Source organism: Myotis yumanensis, unplaced genomic scaffold (genome assembly GCF_028538775.1).
Source record: "Myotis yumanensis isolate MYYU_CA2020_CCGP unplaced genomic scaffold, mMyoYum1.0.hap1 SCAF_16, whole genome shotgun sequence".
NCBI classification, from domain to species: Eukaryota; Metazoa; Chordata; class Mammalia; order Chiroptera; family Vespertilionidae; genus Myotis; species Myotis yumanensis.
In genome coordinates this window covers 22,750,019-22,769,668 of record NW_027223767.1, presented here as the reverse complement: position 1 = coordinate 22,769,668, position 19,650 = coordinate 22,750,019, and the positions used below count along the sequence as shown (strand labels likewise).

Below are 19,650 nucleotides of genomic sequence, written 5' to 3'. Positions count from 1 at the left end.
CGTCACGTGGCCGCGCGGCGTCCAGGGCGCGGAGCCGCGGGCCGCCGGGCATGGACCCTCAGACCGCCCGGGCCCTGGCGCTGGGGGCCGCGGAGCCGCCTCGGGGTCTGCCGCTGGCGAGCGCGCGGGAGTCGCCCCCCAGCCCCGAGGTGAGCGCCGGGCCGGGCGCGGCCACCACCTGCGCCCGGGGCGGGGGGCTGCGGGGCCGCGGAGCGGGGGAAGCGCCTCGGGCCGCCGCGCGAACGTTGAGCGCGCGCTCGAGCTGGAAACGGCCGGGCCGGCGGGCCGCGGGCTGCGGGGCTGGAGGCACCCCAAAGCCTGGGTGGGCGCGCGGGGCTGGAGCCACCCCGAATGCGTGGGTGGGCGCGCGGGGCGGGGAAGCAAGGCCTCGGTCTCCTGGGCGCCCCCGCGTCCTCGCTACCTGGGAGGTGATGCTGGTGGCCGAGAGCTGGGGGCGGCCTTGGAGGGCCTGCACGAGGCCAGGTGAGGGTGGCGAGGGGAAGAGACTTTTCCCTAAGGACCTGCGTCCACTGGTGGGATGCTCCGCTAACACAGCACCAGGTGATGTCTCATGCGCTCTCTCCTCTCCTACTCAACGAAAAGCAAAGGCTTGTTTTGACGCAGGGTTTCCAGAAACTTGTTTCCATTGGCGCCAATGGTTTTCCCAAGGCCGTTATTACAGCCACAACCTGCCCTTGTTTGCAGTCAGTAACCTCTGCGAGATGGCGACCTCCTGGAGGATAGAAACCTCCTGTGAACTGCTGTTGAGCCTGGCGTCTAGCATGGTGCCCGACACGATAGACACATATATTAATTGGTTGGAGGAATGGCATGGCGTGTTAGAGCATGAAAGATGGTAGTACGTAACCAAAGTAAGAAAAATGTAGTGATAAGACTTAACAGAGAAAATTACTTTGGAGTGCAGGTGGGATGAGATTGATTTGTCAGGGCATAGCAGCAAGGGCTGTGTGCTTCCTGTCCAAGGTGGGGGGCGGCGCTGCCTGCAGAGGTGTGGAGGTGCCGAAATGCAGGGCAGATCCCTGTGAGCCTGGGTCGCAGAGCTGGGAGGCAACTGTGCCCAACAGGTTGAGGGGCTGAGGGAGGGTTGTGAATACCATGGGCAATGTTATGCTTCCCCGGTGGAGTTGAAGATTATTTTTTTAATCGTCACCCAAGGTTGTTTTCCCATTGATTTTTAGGGAGTGGAAGAGAGAGGGAAGGACAGAAATATCGATGTGAGAGAGACACATCTATTGGTTGCCTCCTGCACGAGCCCTAGCGTGCCCTTGACTGGAATCGAACCCAGGACCCTTCAGTCCGCAGGCCGATGCTCTCTCTATTCAGTGAGCCAAACTGGCTAGGGCGAGTTGAAGATTTTTGAGGAGAGGAGTGATTAGTAGCGTACGGTGGGCAGGGTGGATGAATGGGGAGGCAGCTATGGAGTCATGGCAGTGGTCGAAGTGAGAGGTCCCCCCCAGCTGGCCCACACTGGTCACCGAGGGTTGTCACTGACCACAGGAGGTGGAATTGATGCTTTAAATCCAGGTGTGACTAGATCGTGAGCTATCTGGGGCAGGTGCCAAGGGCAGTGTAGATGTAGGGGCAAAGAAGGTTGGGCTTAGAGTCAACAGATGTTACATTCCTGCTACATGCTAGGTATTTTCATAAATGTTAGGTCATTATAAGTCCCCCGCAGGGTCAGAACCATCACCCTCAGTTTCCAGAGAAGGAAACCCAGGCAGAGTGGTCGAAGTGATGTGTTCAGGGTCATGCACTGAATGAATGGCAGAACTGGGACTGAAATGAGGTCTTCAGCAGGCTTCACGTTTCTTGTTCAAGTGAGGAAGAGGTTTTAGAGGTGATAGGACCTTAGGAACTTTTTAAAAATCCTCACCGAGGATATGTTTTTATTGATTTTAGAGAGAGAGGAAGGTGGGGGAGGGGGAAAGAAAGAAGAAATGTTGATTTGAGAGAGAAACATCGATCCATTGCCTCTGGTACGCCCCAAACTGGGACTGAACCTACAACCTAGGTATGTGCCCTGATGGGAATCAAACCTACAACCTTGTTTAAAATGTGTTTTTTTTTTTTTATTGATTTCAGAGAGAGAAAGGGAGAGGGAGAGAGGGATAGTAACATCAATGATGAGAGAGAATCATGATCTCCTTCCTCCTGTGCACCCTCTACTGGGGATCAAGCCTGCAACCCGGGCATGTGCCCTGGCCAGGAATCGAACTGTGACCTCCTGGTTTATAAGTTGAAGCCCAACCACTGAGCCACACCAGCCGGGCCAACCCTCAGCCTTTTGATGTATGCAACGATGCTCCAGTCAACAGCCATCTGGCCAGGGCAAGACTTCAGGAACTTTTGAGTGGTGAGAGCAGAGAGGCATGCGGTTGGCTGTGGGGAAAGATTTCCCTCAGCATTGCTGAGGAGCAAAATCTCTCTTGCACCTGTGTATCAGTCAGGAGACAGAATTTGATAGAAAAAGTTGTTAGCTGCCCGGCCTGTGTGACTCAGTAGTTGAGTGTTGACCTATGAACCAGGAGGTCACGTTTCAATTCCTGGTCAGGGCACATGCCTGGGTTGCGGGCTCAGTCCCCAGTAGGGGGTGTGTATGAGGCAGCTGATCAGTGATTCTCTCTCATCATTGATGTTTCTATCTCTCCCTCTCTCTCTGAAATCAACATATGTAGAGTTAACTAGATAAGAAGTTGTTAAGTAACCGAAAAGTTAAAAATGAACATGGTGGTGGCAGCTGCAGGAAACAGCTACCAGCCCTCTGGCTGAGGGAACAAAGGGATGAGGTTGGAATGGTTAAAATTTACAAGCTCAGAGGTGAGGCTTTGCAGAGCTGGAATTCCAGCCTCAGAGGAGGGGGCGTGGCCCCAGTTGGGGGGTGGGGGTGGTCTCTGAGCTTGGAGGGTCCTGAGGGCCTGGGAGTCAGACCTCTGTAGGTTGGGCAGGGTGATGGATGAGGCTGGCTTTGCGAGTGTTGGCAAGCTGTAAGCTGGGTTCCTAGGCCGCTGTAGGAAGGTTGCTCCTGCTTCCAGGGTGAAGTGTCGCTGGAATGATGCCTCAGGAGTAAGGAGGAGCAAAGCTCTTCCCCCTCCATCCTTGCGAAGTCTAACCCTGCAGAGCAGAAGTGTGGGTTGCAGAGTCTCAGCCCCCCACACAAAGGGGAGGAGGGATGGGGGGGGGGGTGGTTCAGCTGAGACAAAGCTGAAAACGGGATGCCCCAGGTGTCCAAGTCCTGGGTAACTGTTTCTTCTCCCGGCAGGCTGGCTTTGCCCCGCATGACCACTCCGGTCAGGAGAGAGAGACTGAGAAAGCCACGGATCGACTAGGCAAGTAGACGGCAGAGACTGGGGGAGCGACAGGACAGTCGCTCTGTCTTTTGTACCTTCTCCTTCCAGCCGGCCCTCCTCTTGGCTGCCATGTCGCCTTTTTTCTGCTGGTGTTTCCATAGCGCCCTGTTTGGAAGCCTCACTGGAGCTTTCTTAAGGGAAGTCCTGAGCTTGTGTCCAAACCCGTCCCTTCTACTGAGAAAGACAGCTTAGGGAAGCAGGAAGGATATGGGCTTTGGAGGTAAAATTGTTTCCACTTTTAATATACTTTTACTGATTTCAGAGAGGAAGGGAGAGGGAGAAAGATAGAAACATCAATGATGAGAGAGAATCATTGATGGCTGCCTCCTGTGCGCCCTCCACTTGGGATCAAGCCCGCAATCCGGGTACGTCCTCTGACCAGGAATCGAACCTCGACCTCCTGGTTCGTAGGTCAACCCTCAACCACTGAGCCATGCAGGCTGAGCTCCTTTTTTTGTTTTTAAAAACTCTCACAACAATCATACCTCCATTTTGCAGATGAGGAAACTGAGGCACAGAGTTAAAAAAAAAATTGGTTCTGGTAAAAGACACAACATAAAATTTACTATTTAACAAATTTGAAGCATGCAGCTCAGTGGCATTCGGCACCGTCACAGTGTTATGTAACCACCACCACTATTTAGTTCCAGAACATTTTCATCACCCCAAAAGGAAATGTTGTACCCAGTAAGGAGTCACTCCCCAGCCTCCCCTTCCTTGTGCCCTTGGCGACCACTAATCTGCTTTCTGTCTCTATGGATTGACCTCCGCTCAACAGGCAAATGTGAGTTGCATGCAAATGAATCATCCGCTCTGTGGCCTTTTCTATCTGGCTTCTTTCAGCATAATATTTTCAAGATTAATTCACGTAGCCTGTCTACCTTGTACAGGCATACCTCGAAGATGTTACGGGTTTAGTTCCAGACCATGGCAATAAAGCTACTATTGCAGTAAAGCTAGTTGTAATCTTTGTGCTGATAGAGGGTTTTGCCTTCAGTGTATAAAAAACACACCACATCTGTGAAGTGCAATAAAGCAAAATGCCATAAAATGAAGTATGCCTATACTTCATTCCTTTTGATGGCTGAATAAATCCCCTCATTCTTATAAACCCAGTTTTGCTTACCCATTCATCAGTTGATAGGCATTTGGGTGGTTTCCACCTCGTGGTGATTGTGAGTAGTCCTGCTGTGAACATTTTTGTACAAGTTTTGTTTGAACACCTGTTTTTCATTCTTTTGGGTATACATTTAGGGGTGGGTTGTATGTTAATTCTATATTTAAGCTATTGAGGGAATCAGTTGAGTACATTTCAGCTCAGTAACACATTTAGTAATTGGCAGAACTGGGATTTGGACTCAGGCAGTTTACCTTCAGAGCCCATAACCTGAAAGCATGACTTTATTGCTTATAGCTGTCATTATTGTGCAGTGTTAATTAGCTGATTCTTTTGCTAGCTCTGACCTGATATCACCATAGCCCTATATGCTTGGAGGTTCATTATCCTTCCCAAACATCCCTCCATTATGTTGAGACCTTTTGAAAATGTACCTTCCAGCCCTCTCAGTGTTGGGGGGAGGAGACGTGGTGGCGGTCCATTGTGTCTAGATGGGTTCTGCCCTGCTGTCAGCCTTTATTCTCATCCCCCTTGTCCTGTGCTCACCTCTGACATGCTCTTTGAGGATGAAGGGAAGAGGAATAGAAGAGCAAAAACTCAGTTCGCACCTGTATTCTGAAAGTTGATCATTTGTTTTAATGACATGTAAGTTACCTACAATGTAAATTGTGCCCGATTCCTTGTGTGAATTGCCAGATCAGGCAATTAATGGCCTGATTTTTTTTTTTAAAATATATTTTATTGATTTTTTACAGAGAGGAAGGGAGAGAGATAGAGAGTTAGAAACATCGATGAGAGAGAAACATCGATCAGCTGCCTCCTGCACATCTCCCACTGAGGATGTGCTCACAACCCAGGTACATGCCCCTGGCCGGAATCGAACCCGGGACCCTTCAGTCCGCAGGCCAACGCTCCATCCACTGAGCCAAACCGGTTTCGGCTATTGGCCTGATTTAAGGCAAAACATCCTATTATAAATAATTGATCAGCCCTCCTTCTAAAAATGTCAACAGAACATTTTCTTTTTTTTTTTAAGTGCTCAGGTGGCTAAAGAACTCTGTACACTTGTTTTACTGCTGCCCTCTTAGTAAGTCTGCCAAAAATTTCCAAGCACACGAGTAGGCGCTCTGGTTTGCCGGTTGTTTTAAGACCTTCCTTTTGTTGATTTCTTAGCCAGTGGAGCACAGAGCATCCCTAATGGTGGTCCTGCCGGTGATGAGGGCACCCATTCTGAAGAGGAAGGCTTTGCTATGGAGGATGAAGATTCTGATGGGGAACTGAATACCTGGGAGCTGCCAGAAGGGGTGTCCAGCCGTCTGCCTAGGGAACAGGCTGCTGATCTTTTTAATGAGGACTGGGACTTGGAGTTGAAATCGGATCAAGGGAATCCGTATGGTAGGTGTGGAGTGTCTGGGGTCCTAGGCCAGGGTTCGAGACCCTCCTACCAGATTACCCTTAAAGGCAGGCAGAGTTTGGAAGAGGGACTCACATTGGCGAGCTTAGCCTGATAACCTGTTACAGATCTGCAGTTTCTGTGACAGCTTCTTTTTCATATTGGAAAAAAAAAACACATGGAAATTTTACATTTGATTCCATAATGGTCATTTACCTTTAACATTGAAACAATGTTACTCTCTCCAAATATCCTAGTATGAACTGAGCAGCTGCAGACAGAAGTGCCTTATTATCCATTTGCTTCCTCTGCACTGTGAAGAACTCTTAGCTGAACAGCACAACCATGGGTTGCCTCAGAAAGAACATGCTTTCAATTCCTCAGGAAAGGAGGACTCTGTGTGTGTGTTTAAACTGAGTGCAAAGTATGATTCTCCTAGACATTTCTTGGCTATTCGTTTTTTCCTTCCCTTCTTCCTTTAATCCAGTGGTTCCCAAAGTGGGGCACATGCCCCACAGGCGGGCAATTTGATTTTTAAGGGGGGGCAATTCGAGAATGAGTTATTAATGTGAATTTTTTTGCATTTCTTATGGTTATAGGGGGCCTCCTATACAGTATAGAAATATATATTTTGACATTTATGCATTTCAGTTTTTTGAAACTTTATTTGCTTTTTTTCATATCACTTCATATTATTATTATTTTTTTTAACAACTTAGTGATTTCTTCCTCAGTACTTCAACTGTCCTTTTGTTCTTTTATTTTTCTCTTTCATGGATGCCATGTTCTTGGGAAGCCTTTTTAGACCAAGTTAATGGCCGTTTAGGCTTCCTCCACGTGAATAGGCGTTCACTTTTTGAATAATAAGAATTATATGTCCTGGGGAGGAGGGCATCAGGATTTTAAGAGATGCTTATGTGGGGCATGGCCAAAAACGGTTGGGAACCACTGCTTTAATCTTCTTTTAAAACTGCCTGCAGATGCTGATGACATCCAGGGCTGCATTCCTCAAGAGGTCAAACCTTGGGTGTGCTGTGCCCCGCAAGGAGACATGATCTATGACCCCAGTTGGCATCATCCACCTCCACTGATACCCCATTATTCCAAGATGGTCTTTGAAACGGGACAGTTCGATGACGCTGAAGACTGAGGGTACAACTTTTTGCCTGCCAGGTACATGGGTCTTCAAGATTAAGGTCTTTCTTCTTTTCTTTGAGGTGAGATGTCGTGTCTGAGGAGACATTCCCAGTGATTCCTGAGCCAGGCACACAGACTGGTGTTAAATAAGGTCCCACTGCCCCCTCGTTCTGTTGTTGTTGTTTTTCATGAGTGTGTTACCTCTTTAGATGTGTGTTTGTTTCTGCGTTAGGAGGAGGAGTTGTGTTCTTTATAAATAAAGGTAGAAAAAAAAAATCAATGTGCTTTTGTCTACTTTTCGCCCCTCGCAACCCCCCATTTAATTAGATACTTCTGAGAAAAGTCTTATTCCTTCATGTAAAACCCCTGACTTACATTTAAGGATGGGAGTACTTGGAGCCTTAAAACTACTCTGTGAAAGAAAATACTCTTTCAGGTTTGCTTCTGTAGATCTGGCACATTGGCCAGGGATTGGAATCCAAGAAACATTGGTGACTTTGTGGCTGATTTCTTTTCCTGCTGATGGAAAATTGACCATTTACTTAGTCAACAAGGACTTTCTGTAGGCTGGAAAATTAAATGGCAAATTAAACCAGCACTTGTATAACCCTCAATTGGCCTAAAGGATTTTAAAATTATTTTCCATATCATGTTCATTGCTTACAAATACTAAACGAAGTCACTATTTAAAAAACACACATTCACTTCCTTTTAGAGATGAAGAAAATAAGACTCAAAATGTTGACCTCGTCATTATCACACAAGCAGGAACCGGCGGAGCTGGGACCTAACCCCACGGGTGACGTGACGGGACGCCTGTTCTCTGGGGTGGCCCTGTGTGTGTGAGAGCCCAGGGGCGGGGCCTGGGCCATGCCGTGGCCGGTCCGCGATGCATGGGACTAAGTCACCTCTGCCTTTTTGGCAGGCTGAGGGATTGCTTCTCACCTCCCTGCCTTCCTACTGAAGCTGAATCAAGAAAAAGTTTCAGATCTGAAGTCTGAGTCAACTCCACAGCAGTCAAATGAACATTCAACCATTTCACCTATTTTTTCAGAGGCGCCACAAAGTGCGAACAGAGCAGGACCTTATGAGGAAAGGCAGTGGTTTTGACTGAGGGCCTCATGGCCAAGGCTGTCCCAGGGAGACGAAATGTTCCTCCCACTGGCCTTGCTGAAGGGACCACCGCAGACCCTGTCCCCACTCTGCTCTCCTCCCAGTGCCAAGCTAGCGAGACGGGTGTGAATAGGAGGATGTCTGGCCTGACAAGGTGACCTTGAGAAACTGATGATAGAATTGCTGAATGGAAAGGTTGTGTTATTGATGGGTTCCTTTGGCCCGTGTGTAAGCTGAAACAGTAAAAAAGCAGGAGTCACGAGGTGAGGAGAAGAGGGAGGGAAGAAAATAGTCTGAAAAGCGCCCGTGCATAAGTAACGGCAGAGAATGTGCACAAGCTGCTGCTGCTGATCCACGGAGCAGATGTGGATCTAGAACTCTCTTCCTTTTTAGAAATGAATCTTTATGGTTTCTCTTCCTGGTTATTTTCAGCAAAGCAGGTGGGAGGGAAGTGGGGTCTACTGGAGCAAGGACCTAGGAAACTTTTAAGAGTTAAAAATAAAAGCAGCCCTGACTGGGTGGCTCAGTTGGTTGGAGTGTCGTCCCGTACATCAAAAGGTAGTGGTTCAATTCCTGGCCAAGGCACATGCCTAGGTTGTATGTTCAATCTGTCAGGGCATATGCGAGAGGAAACTGATCAATGTTCTCTCTCTCTCTTTCTCTGCCTTCACCCATCTCTAAGAATAAGTGGAAACATATTCTTGAGTGAAGATGAAAAAATAATAAAATAATAAAAACAAGGGCTTTTATGGCTGAACATGGAGTATGTCAGGAGAACAAGAAAAGGTGGGAGAGGGGGGAGGTTAGTCAATTGTTCTGATATCGCTATTCTAGTGTCCCCAGTAGGATTAATCAAGCATAGAGAAAGATAGAGAAAAATAATTGCCCAGGCTGTGAACATTGGTTATCTGAAGGGGGTAAGGTAGGAGTAAGGAGAAAAGGCAGTGAAATGGGAAAATATTAATGACATGATAAATGAAAATACAGATCGTAGAACTCTGATAATGTTGCAAATATGGACAGATGAAACAATTTGGTTAAATGGTGGAGGTGGAGGCAGTTTGCTTTTTTATTTTTGTTATTTTAATACAGATTTTGCAAGGAGGTATTTAAAATAAAGGCAAGATGTTAGCCATAGAGCTGCCTCCTCTGCCTAGTCTTCCCTGCTCTCTGACAGGTATCCCACTCGCCTCCCCACTCTGCTGCTGTCACGGTTTAAGCGTCTGCCTCCCTCTTCAGGGCAAGAGCTCTGCACATAGGGCCACGTATATTCCTCAGCATCCCTGTTTCAGGACATGGATGGAGCCCAGCATGACACTGTTCAGTAAATACCGGCACAAATCTACTGCAGTAATGGTGCACTATTTGCCTTGGCTGTACGGGGTGAGCAAAAGTAGGTTTACAGTGGTGAGTACTCGAAACACAGAGTTTATTCTTGTATTATTAATTATTGTATTTTCCGTACGAAGAACTATAAGCCTACTTTTGCACACCCTTGTATTTTCGGTTGAACATCCCAGGCCGGTGATGAATAAAGTATTTGAAGTACCTTTAAGAAGTCTCTGTTACATCTGACTGGGATTTATTTAGGATTCCTTTTCTATTAAGTTATTATTTTTGAAAATTGTGTAGGAATAGAAGAGGAAGAAATGTCTGGAAGCAGTGAGCTTTGCAGCCGTGCTTTAATCTGAAAGCTTTTATTCAATGACCAAGTGAATTGTTCTCTACAAAATAGAGTGTGTGTAGCCTAGCCGGCGTGGCTCAGTGGTTGAGCATCGACCTATGAACCAGGAGGTCACAACAGACCACAGCAAAAATCTTGGGTGACTGGAAAAGATTAAAAATGTGTTTATCCAGTGTGGCTGTGGCCCTCTGCTCATTGCATTCGTGGAGGCAAGCGACAGGGTCGAAAACAGTTAAGAAGTCTTTCTAGCTTTTGTTTAAAAAAATATGTATTTTTTTAAAAATAAGGAAGCAATGAGTTTTATGCCATCAGATTATGTGTCTTGAAGACATTTGGAGGGAAAGAAAGTTCCCCAGGCCAACTCCCCATCCTCCCCCTACCCCCCCACAAACAAACACACAAACAGAACCCTGTGGGAGAAGAAAGATTTGAAGAAGAGAGACACCTGGGGATGCTAAGAGCAGGACCAGTGTGAGCCCTGCTTCCTGGTGTGTCCCTGGGGGGTTGAGTCCTCAGACTGATAGAAGTTGGAGCTTCTAGGCAGTCAGGACCATCTCGCAAAAGATGCCCAAGCCCTGAGCCTGCAGAGAGCCTGGCAGATCCAGAGGGGCCGTGGGACAGGGTGGACCCTGAAGATGGACATTGGGTGACCTGGTGTCCACCCCATCTGCCTTGGCTCTGCATGCGGAAGTGAGGAGAACCCCGAAGGCCGCCTGGATGGAAGCGTGGGGTCAGGAACTAGGATGGTCAGAGAGAAACACACTTCTGTTTCTTGAACCTCCAAGATAAAAGAGATGCGCTGTTAACAAGCAAGGATGGGAACCAGTTCCTGCTGGGGCCGGGGGACAGATCAGCTAGGTAAAGATGGTGTGTTTTAAGTATCATCATGGGTGCTGATTTTTTCTTTTGCTTTTCTATCTGGACAAAAAACTTGCAGTTTTTGTTCTGTGGCAGAATTGCCATTCAAGTTCATGTGGGCAGTTTGTGTGTTTTTGATGGCTCTAGCATGTTTCTGTCTGTTAGGACTTTCTTCCCTTTGGGAAATTGTAGGGGAACAAACCTTTTACTCCCCTTCCCCCCAGTTAGCTTGGTGCTGTTTATGGTGGGGGTAGTTTGGTCATCGTGAGACCCGAAGCGGGTATGGTGGGCAGCGCTTCCCCAGACTTCGCTCTCAGACGCTAGCGTGGCTGGTGGGTTGAGTGTAGGGTCTGCGGAGACCACTCACTGTCTCCATGTCCAGAAGCAAGTGGCTGGACTCAGCCAGGCCCCGCGGGCATCGAGCCCATCTTCCAGCGCCGGAAGCACACTCGCTGGCGAAGGAAATGCCTTGGCACTGCCGCCCTTGGCGTCCCAGAGTTTGCTTTCTGGGGCCCAGCTTCCCACAGAGCGGTTGGAACGTGGGGAAGAGGGAAAACAAAAACAAACCCCACCCTGGCTGCAGCCCGTCTGGCTTCTGCTTCCCAGTTCTCCCAGAACAGACTCCCACCCAAATAAGTGAGGATGCTGGAGTTGGAGGACTGTGTGTGTGTGTGTGTGTGTGTGTGTGTGTGTGTGTGTGAGAGAGAGAGAGAGAGAGAGAGAGAGAGAGAGAGAGAGAGAGAGGGAGAACACGTGTGTGAGTGTGGCAGGCCAGGGAGAAGAAGTTGGAGGGTGTAACAGGAAGGCAAGCGGCAGGGCTGGCTCCTGCTTTGTTGACTTAGTGAGTCTGGCTGCAAAGCCAAGGCCTTTGGAAAGAATGGCCTCCCTGCTTCCGGCAGTTTCCACCGAGCTGTTGCGGGACTGAGGGACTGAGCGAGATTCTGCAGGTGCTTGTGGGCAGGGGGGCAGTTCAGTGGGGTTCCAGGGCACCAGGGTTTGGAGAACTCTAGCAGGATTTGTGCTGGATGATGTCCTGGGAGGTAAAACGCAGCCGTGGTTTCAGAAGGTGATATTTCTCTCCACCGTACAGGGTTGTCTGGGCCTCCCTTTGAGGTTACTTCCCCAGGAGGCCTGCTTCCACTTTCTGACCATTACAGGTGCTGCTGGATTTCCTTTTTTCCTGGTGAGGTGATTTCGATTTCAAAAGCAATTTCCTCTGACAGCTTCTCGTTAGCTATTGAACAAATGTGGCAGATATAAGTTAGGGCCATATGTTTGGCAACTCCAGGCAGGCATCTGAATTTCTGGCTGCGGCCTGTGGCCTTCTTCTGTTCCTCCAGCAGGTGGCAGTAAAGACCTAGTGATTCTGCTCTCTTTTGCATGAGCTGGGGGGGTGGGGGTGGGGTGGGGGGACACTCCAGGAGAAGTAGAGCTGGCTCAGGGTGACCTTCTTGTTAGTGGACTTCCTGCCAGTTGGCACACTTGTGAATAGGATTTGCTTCTGACTCTATAGATGAATTTTCTCAGAAAAGGTTACTATGAGATCTGGGGTCAGGGCTGTCATTGTGACCACTCAGTGTCTACCCCAGAGTCTGACACATAGTAAGTGCTTAATAGATGCTTGCTGACTTCCACCAAAGTGTGCGTACGTGCAAAGCAAAGTAAATGCATTGTGTTGCACCTCTGCCAGGTGATATGTTAGGTGATTTCTCTTATGAAGTAAGGCTTCTAATTCTCATTTTACAGAAAGAGAAATTGAGGCCCCGGGAAGTAAGATAATTGGCCAAGGTTCACACAGATGTGACCCAGGTCATCTGACTGAAGCTTTTGGGCTTGCAGGTTTGCTCTATTGGGGTGGGAGAGATCTAGATTTAGCAAAAGTCTAGGATGAATTTTGTTTCAGAAAAAGTAAGGGAATCCAGTATAGCTTTTAAAAAATATATTTTTATTGATTTCAGAGAGGAAGGGAGAGAGGTGGGAAGGGACAGAAACATCAATGATGATAGAGGATTATTGATCGGCTGCCTCCTGCATGCCCCATACTGGGAATCGAGCCTGCAACCCGGGCATGTGCCCTGACTGGGAATCGAACTGTGATCTCGTTCATAGTTCGACGTTCAAGCACTGAGCCGTGCCGGCTGGGCCAGTGTAGCTTTGATCTTTATTCATCAGTTTGTTTCTGAATATCTGCTGTGTACTGTGTACTCAGGAGGGAGAGGTGGAGGACCTGGTTCCTGTTAGTGGGGAGCTCCGAGTCCGGGGGCGAGGTGATGGCACACGTGCGGAGCACCGCAGGAGAACTACACAAGCCGTGGGAACCCCGAAGAAGGGGTGGGAGGCCAAGGAAATCCCTCAAAGCAGACAACCTCGAAGCTGCATCCTGGAGGACTTGGCCAGGCAAGGGGTGGGGGAGGATATTCCAGGCAGAGAAGCCTTACTTCATAAGAAAAGTCACCTAACATATCACCTGGCAGAGGTGCAGCACAATGCATTTACTTTGCTTTGCACGTACGCACACTTTGGTGGAAGTCAGCAAGCATCTATTAAGCACTTACTATGTGTCAGACTCTGGGGTAGACACTGAGTGGTCACAATGACAGCCCTGACCCCAGATCTCATAGTAACCTTTTCTGAGAAAATTCATCTATAGAGTCAGAAGCAAATCCTATTCACAAGTGAGCTACTTCCCCTGCCTCTTGCAAAGAGCCCCCCCCCCCCCCCACAATCCCTCCTCCCCTCATGGGACAGGATTTGTATATTTGGGGATCTGACAGGGTTCAAGGTGAGGGATGAAGTCAGGTAAGCAAGGGGCCTTGGAAGCTATGAAGAGGCTTGAAGAGTTTTGACAGGAATGTGACATTTTTAGAAGATCCTCCCAGTTCCTGGTGGAGAGTGGTGGGAGGAGGCTGAGCCTGAGGCCAGGGAGGCCAGTCAAGGGTTGTAATAAGAGGATGGTGACCTAAACTGGCATTATAGCTATGGAGATGGAGGGAGCTGGAACTATTTATAGAAGGGAGAGCTGACAGGAGTGGGGACAGATTGCTTGTGAGAGAAGGGTGAAAGAGTCTGGGTGACCTTGAGGTACGTCCTGGCCTGGGCAGCCAGGTGGATGGAATGGTTTCTTCAGTGAGAATGATTTTTATGATCCATAAACACTTCCACACCCGCTGTTTTAAGAGGAAGGTGCTCCATGTTCCAGTTCGACTGTGTTTCCAGGGTTTGGAGGACGCCCCTGGGCGGTGTTAGCCCCGCACCTTGAACATGTGCAGGTCACACCTTTAGGGCAGTCTTCGTCTTTCCTTTGCTCTCTCCCAGCAGATGCTCGGGATATGGAACCTTTCTAGAGCAGGTGTCTGCTGTGGACACTCGGGGAGCCTCTCCACCTCTTGTGCAGCTCGTGGACCTTGGGGAAAGCTAACCCTGCCCTGGACGCACGGGCAGGGCATGAGGTTCAAGCCTAAGGCGACCTGAATAATTGTATGTCTTGTCCTCTGTGTTAGTCTCCTGGGTCTGCCTAACAAATTACCATGAACTTAAGACAACAGTTGTTTTCTCACAGTTCTGGAGTCTAGAAGTGCAAAATCCTATTATCAGCCGGGCTCTGCTCCCTCCCGAGGCTAGGGGGAGAGGGGTGGGGAGTCCGTGCCTTGAGTACTTCAGCTTCTGGTGACTCCCGAGCCGACCTTACCTTGTGGCTGCTCACACGAGTCACTGCCTGTCTTCACAGCCTCTCCTTTCCATGTCCGTCTTCTCTCTCTTAGAAGGATACTTGTCATTGGGTTTAGGACTCATCCGGGGAAGTCAGGATGATCTCATCTCCAGATCCTTAACTTAATTGCATTCACAAAGACTCTTTTTCCAAATAAGGTCACATTCACAGGTTCTGAGGGTTAGGAGGGAAACATACCTTTTTTGAGGCTGCCGTTCAACCCGCTATAACAGGGGTGGGGGACGTCTGGCCCGTGGGCTGTATAAGGCTTGAGAAATCATTTGGTCTGGCCCTGCCAAGGCATTAAGGGTGAGTTAATTAAATGTTTGACCCAATATAGCAGGATAATTTTTAAGGTAATGATTTTGTATGGCCCTTGAATGATGTTATACATATCCAAGTGGCCCTGGGCAGGGAAGAGGTTCCCGGCCCCTGCACTACCGCTTCTGTGGATGGCAAGACAATGAAATGGGGACCATGATGACACCGTTGGACTCCTGCCTGCCAACCTGGGAGCCTGCCTGCGTGGGGACCTCCAGTTATTTAACTCGGCCAATCCCCTTATTGGGTTAAGCCAGTTTGACGTGACTCTTCCCCTGCCTCTTGCTGCAGAATGTGCCGGAATGTGCCCTGCCTGATGCGTGTGCCCATCTGGAGCCCTGCCCGCAGGCAGGCCGTTGGGCATGGGGCAGAGATCGTGGCAGTTGGAATTCTCCTCTGCTGGGCTCTATTGTTGTCGCTCTGTGACCTTGGGCAAGCCGCAGCCTTGCGGACCATCAGTTTGAATATACAAATGGGGCCCTTGTCCCTGCAGAACGCTTTTCAAAATGGAGGCCACTGTGGGTTGTGCTGCTGTGGCCTCTGCATTCCAAGAAAGACGCAATAGAGCTGGAAAAGAGCCAGACGGTGGAGTGAGGAAGGGCTTTTACCATCAGGGCAGGCTCCCCAGTGAGGATTCTTCAGCCTGGGAAGACGGAGGCTGAGGAGGGACGTCATTAAAGTCCTTTATGTGAAAGGCGCTATCGGTGAGGTGGGACAGACTTGCTCATCAACTCCCAGAATCCTTAGAAGCCTAGGGAGCTACTCCCGAAAGCTTGAGAAGCTGTTTCAGGGCAAAGAACAGAAAGTGCTCTTTTGTGCAGTGCAGAGGTGGACTCGAGGCTCCTGGGCAGCTTGGGGTCGTGCCCCTGGAGTCAGGAAGACCTAGACTCTGCTCCTCTCTTCTCCCTGGATCTCAGATTGCTCATTGGGAAATGGAAAAGGAAGCCTGGTACTAAACCAGGAGCAAACTTCCACAGACTAACCACTGTCCACCCACCCACCCACCAGCACTGACACTCATGTGATCAGCTGCCTGCTTGTTACTGTGGATGGACGAACTGCAGACCCCCCCCCCCCCCCCCCTACGCATGGCATCTTGTCGCCTCTCCCTCACTCAAGGACCACGCAAGCAATTCTCTCCTACTTCTTCATTGTCTGTTTCCCCCTCTCCACCCCATCATTGTCATGTGCACGAAAACCACTATCACTCCTCCCATCTGAAGACAACCCTCTCTAGATTTCACTTCCCCCTCTAGCTCCTGTCCACTCTCACAGCTCCACGGCGCAGCAAAACTCGCTGAAAGAATTGTCTATGCTTGTCTCTCCTAGTTCAGCGAATCTTTACAAAATGAACTCACTCATGAAACCGCCACCAGGTGGACAAAGAAAAGGAGTATTACCAGCACCCAGCAGCCCCGTGCTCCTCCCAGCCACTCACCCCTCTCCACACTCCAGGGTAACCCCTGTCCCGACAACACCACCAATTAGTTTTATATTTTTGCCTTTATCATGGTAAAATACATGTCACATAAAATTCACCATTTTAAGTGTTCAGTGGCATTGAGTACGCACACAGTGTTGTGCAACCGTAACCATGACCCGGCTCCAGAATATTTTCATCACTGCAAAGGGAACCCATCCCATTCGCACTCACTCCCCGTCCCCCTTCTCCTCGGTCCCTGGCAACCAGCAGTCTGCTTTTTGTTTCTAGGGACTTGCCTGTTGTGGATATTTCAGACGGATGGAATCGGACAGTATGTGGCCTTTGGTGCCTGACATCTTTTACGCATTATGATGTTCTCAGGGTTCATTCACGTGGTAGCACGTATCAGAACTTCATTCCTCTTTATGGCTGAATAACACTCCATTGTATTGCCATACCACGTTTCTTCATCCATCCATCAGCTGATGGACGTTGGGTTGTCTCCACCTTTGGGCTATCATGAATGCTGCTGCTATGAACAACCGCATGCAAGTCTTGCTTGCACACCAGTTTTACCTGTTTCTGAACTTTAAGTTGGCCACATGATTTATATTGTTTTTCCGTCTGACTTTATACTCTAGGCAGGTTATATTCTATAACGTGACATCCATCCACATTACTGCATAGCAGTAACTTGCTCATTTACATTGCTGAATACTGTGTCATTGTGTGAATATACCACCACTTATCTATTGTTGACGGGTTATGTCCAGTTTGAGGTTATTATGAAGAATGCTGCTAAAAAATAAAAAAAAAAAGAATGCTGCTCTGAAAGTTCTTTTTTAAAAAAAGTATTTTTATTGCTTCCAGAGAGGAAGGGAGAGGAAGAGATAGAAACATCAGTGATGAGAGAATTATTGCTCGGCTGCCTCCTGCACAACCGGGGATCGAGCCTGCAACCCGGGCTTGTGCCCTGACCAGGAGTCGAACCGTGACCTCCTGGTTCATAGGTCGATGCTCAACCACTGAGCTCCCGCGGCCGGGCTGAACGTTGTTGTTTATGTCTTTTGGTGGAAACACATACGATTGCTATTAGACATAGACCTAGAAAAGGGATGTCGGGGTCATAGATGATGCACATGCTGAGCTTTACCACCAAAGGGTTTCCCGAGGTGGTTCCAATTTTCACTTCCCAGGAGTGTGGGAAGTTCCATTGCTCAGGATCTTCACCCAGGCCTTGGTAGCCTCTACTTTCTCTAGGAATTTGACTATCCTAGGTTCCTCATAGAAGTGGAATTGTACAGTATTTGTCCTCTTGTGACTTTTCTTTTTTTTCGTTGACCTTGGCAGTTTGAGGAGTGAGTTACTGGTCAGGTATTTTGTAGGATGGCCTGCTGTTGGAATTTATCTGATGTTTTTTTTATGATAAGATTTGGTCTTTGATGTGTATTTATCACTCACTCTCTGTCAAACAAGATGCCGGGCGCTGAGGCTTCAGTAATAAAAGCCTAGAGGCTTAGTTTATGCTCATTTACAGATGCCAGCTGTTTGATCTCAGAGAATTTTATTTAGTTGCCCAGAGTCATGCAGTCGGTCAAAGGCAAAGATGGGATCTGAATTCGTCCCCCTGACTTCAGACCTGTGCTAAGTCACATATCCTTTCTCTAGGCCAAGTGGAGTCTGTGCCCCTACCCTTTGCTCTGGGCATTGGCATCAGTGGGGCTGCTCAGAACTGGGCAGGCTGCCAGCTGCTGGGCCTCCTCCACTGAGCAAGCAGCAGCCCCCCACTCAGATTCTCTTAAGTCTTTTTGCAAGTTGAAATATTTTATATATACATAAGAGTGTATATAATGCATGGATGGGGTCAGAATAATAATAAAAATAAAACCCTTGGACCCAGCACCTAACTTAACAAAGACAATGTTTCAATACTTTTCATGCTCCTCTCCCACGTGCTCCCTTCAAATCCCACCCTTCCTCCTCACCCCTTTAAATAATCACCATCCTGAATTTTGTGTTCTTCATTCTCTGGCTTGTACAGTTTTACCACATGGGCACATGTTCCTGGTCAACACGCTGTTTAGTCTGGAGAGTTTTTGGATTTCTATGAAATGAAACCACACTGTATACATTACATTGCGATTTGCTTTATCCATTCAACATTGTGTTTATGGGATTCTTTCATGAAGTTATAGCTTATTTATTTTCATGGCTAGATAGTATTCCATTGTATGATGATATATTTTCTGATCCATTTTCATGTCCATGAGTGTTTGGGCTGTTTGCAGGTTTTTTGTTTTTTTTTTTCCTCAGTGGGAGAGAGAGCAACATCAGTGATGGGAGAGAATCATTGATCGGCTGCCTCCTGCACATCCCCTATTAGAGATTGAGCCTGCAACCTGGGCATGTGCCCTGACCAGGAATCAAACTGGCGACCTTTTGGTGCATGGGATAGCACTCAACCGACTGAGCCGCACTGTCCAGGGCTGCAGTTTTTGTTTTTGTGAACACCTGGGGCCCACGAGGTGGGAGGGTTTCTCTAGGTAACATGATGAGGAGTAGAGCTGCCGGGTCACGGACTGTGTGTGGACCAGATAATGCCAAAACGTTTCCTGAAGGCATGGGTCCATTGACACTCTTGTCAACAGTGCGTGGGGGTCCCCAGCACTTGACATCCTAAGCTCTCTTTGGTGCTGGTTTGCCTTCCACTCAGCTGTGTCCACATCTCAGGGGCCCCTTGGCTGTACTCAGGTCTCACTTGACCTCTGGCCTGAGTCTCTCTGGCTTGGTCACCGCCAGGCTGACCTGGACTTCCTGCTTTCCTGAGAGTTTGAGCTGTTGCTCGTGTTGTTGGCGCAGCCTCTGGGAGCTCTCGGCAGAGAGCTTCAGCCGTAGCTCCAGATTTGTTCCCTGGGGCCCTGGGGGCTCTGGGGGGGTGGGTCAGTGTGGTTAGATATCCCCTTCTCTTGCCAAGCCAGGTGGCATTGGAGGCAGTGTTATGCCCCACACCCCAGAACCAGGAATCCTTAAAGAGAGCTTTAATGGCTTTTTTAAAAGGCCTTTTGGCAGGTTAACACCAGCACTGTCAGCGCTGGCAGGAGGACGTGACATCTGTGCTGGCCGTAGGCCAGGCCCCGTGGACATCTCTGAGCACAGAGCCAGCTCGCTTATCCAGCCGGGGCTCAGGTGTGTGAGAGTGCCCGGAGCTGACCCCACCCAGCCCGGCCAGTTCTGGGAGCCCACTTCCTATTGCATTCACCTTCTCGCCAGAGGCTTCTTTTTTGACAGTGGCAGTGCCAGAAACGTTGCCCAGCTTCCCAGGCTCAGAGTGTCTGGATTTTCCTTGTCATGGGAAGTCATTGTGATACGGTGGAGAGAACTGGGCTTGAAGCTAGAAGGATCTGGCTTTGAATCCCGACGCTGTCACCTCTTAGTTGGGTCATTTAGCCTGTTTGAGCCTCAGTTTTCCCCATCTGCAAAATGGTAACAGGAATTTCCACTTCATTGGCTTCATTAAAATAAGGGAA

The 19,650-nt window shown here is 48.8% G+C and overlaps 1 protein-coding gene and 1 long non-coding RNA gene across 2 annotated transcripts in view; both read left to right on the top strand.

Moving 5' to 3' along the window:
* Positions 1 to 7,304, top strand: COPRS (coordinator of PRMT5 and differentiation stimulator). The gene is made up of 4 exons (XM_070395602.1): positions 1 to 149; positions 3,281 to 3,347; positions 5,659 to 5,880; positions 6,859 to 7,304. The coding sequence occupies exons 1-4, from the start codon at positions 51 to 53 to the stop codon at positions 7,026 to 7,028; spliced, it is 558 nt and encodes a 185-aa protein (XP_070251703.1). The 5' UTR covers positions 1 to 50; the 3' UTR covers positions 7,029 to 7,304.
* A 4,202-nt stretch (positions 7,305 to 11,506) lies between these two features.
* The window catches only part of LOC138993811 (uncharacterized), a 37,224-nt gene continuing 29,080 nt past the window's right edge, over positions 11,507 to 19,650 (top strand). Inside the window, exon 1 of the long non-coding RNA XR_011468345.1 lies at positions 11,507 to 11,617. This is a non-coding gene — a long non-coding RNA (uncharacterized lncRNA). The remainder of the gene's footprint in view (positions 11,618 to 19,650) is intronic.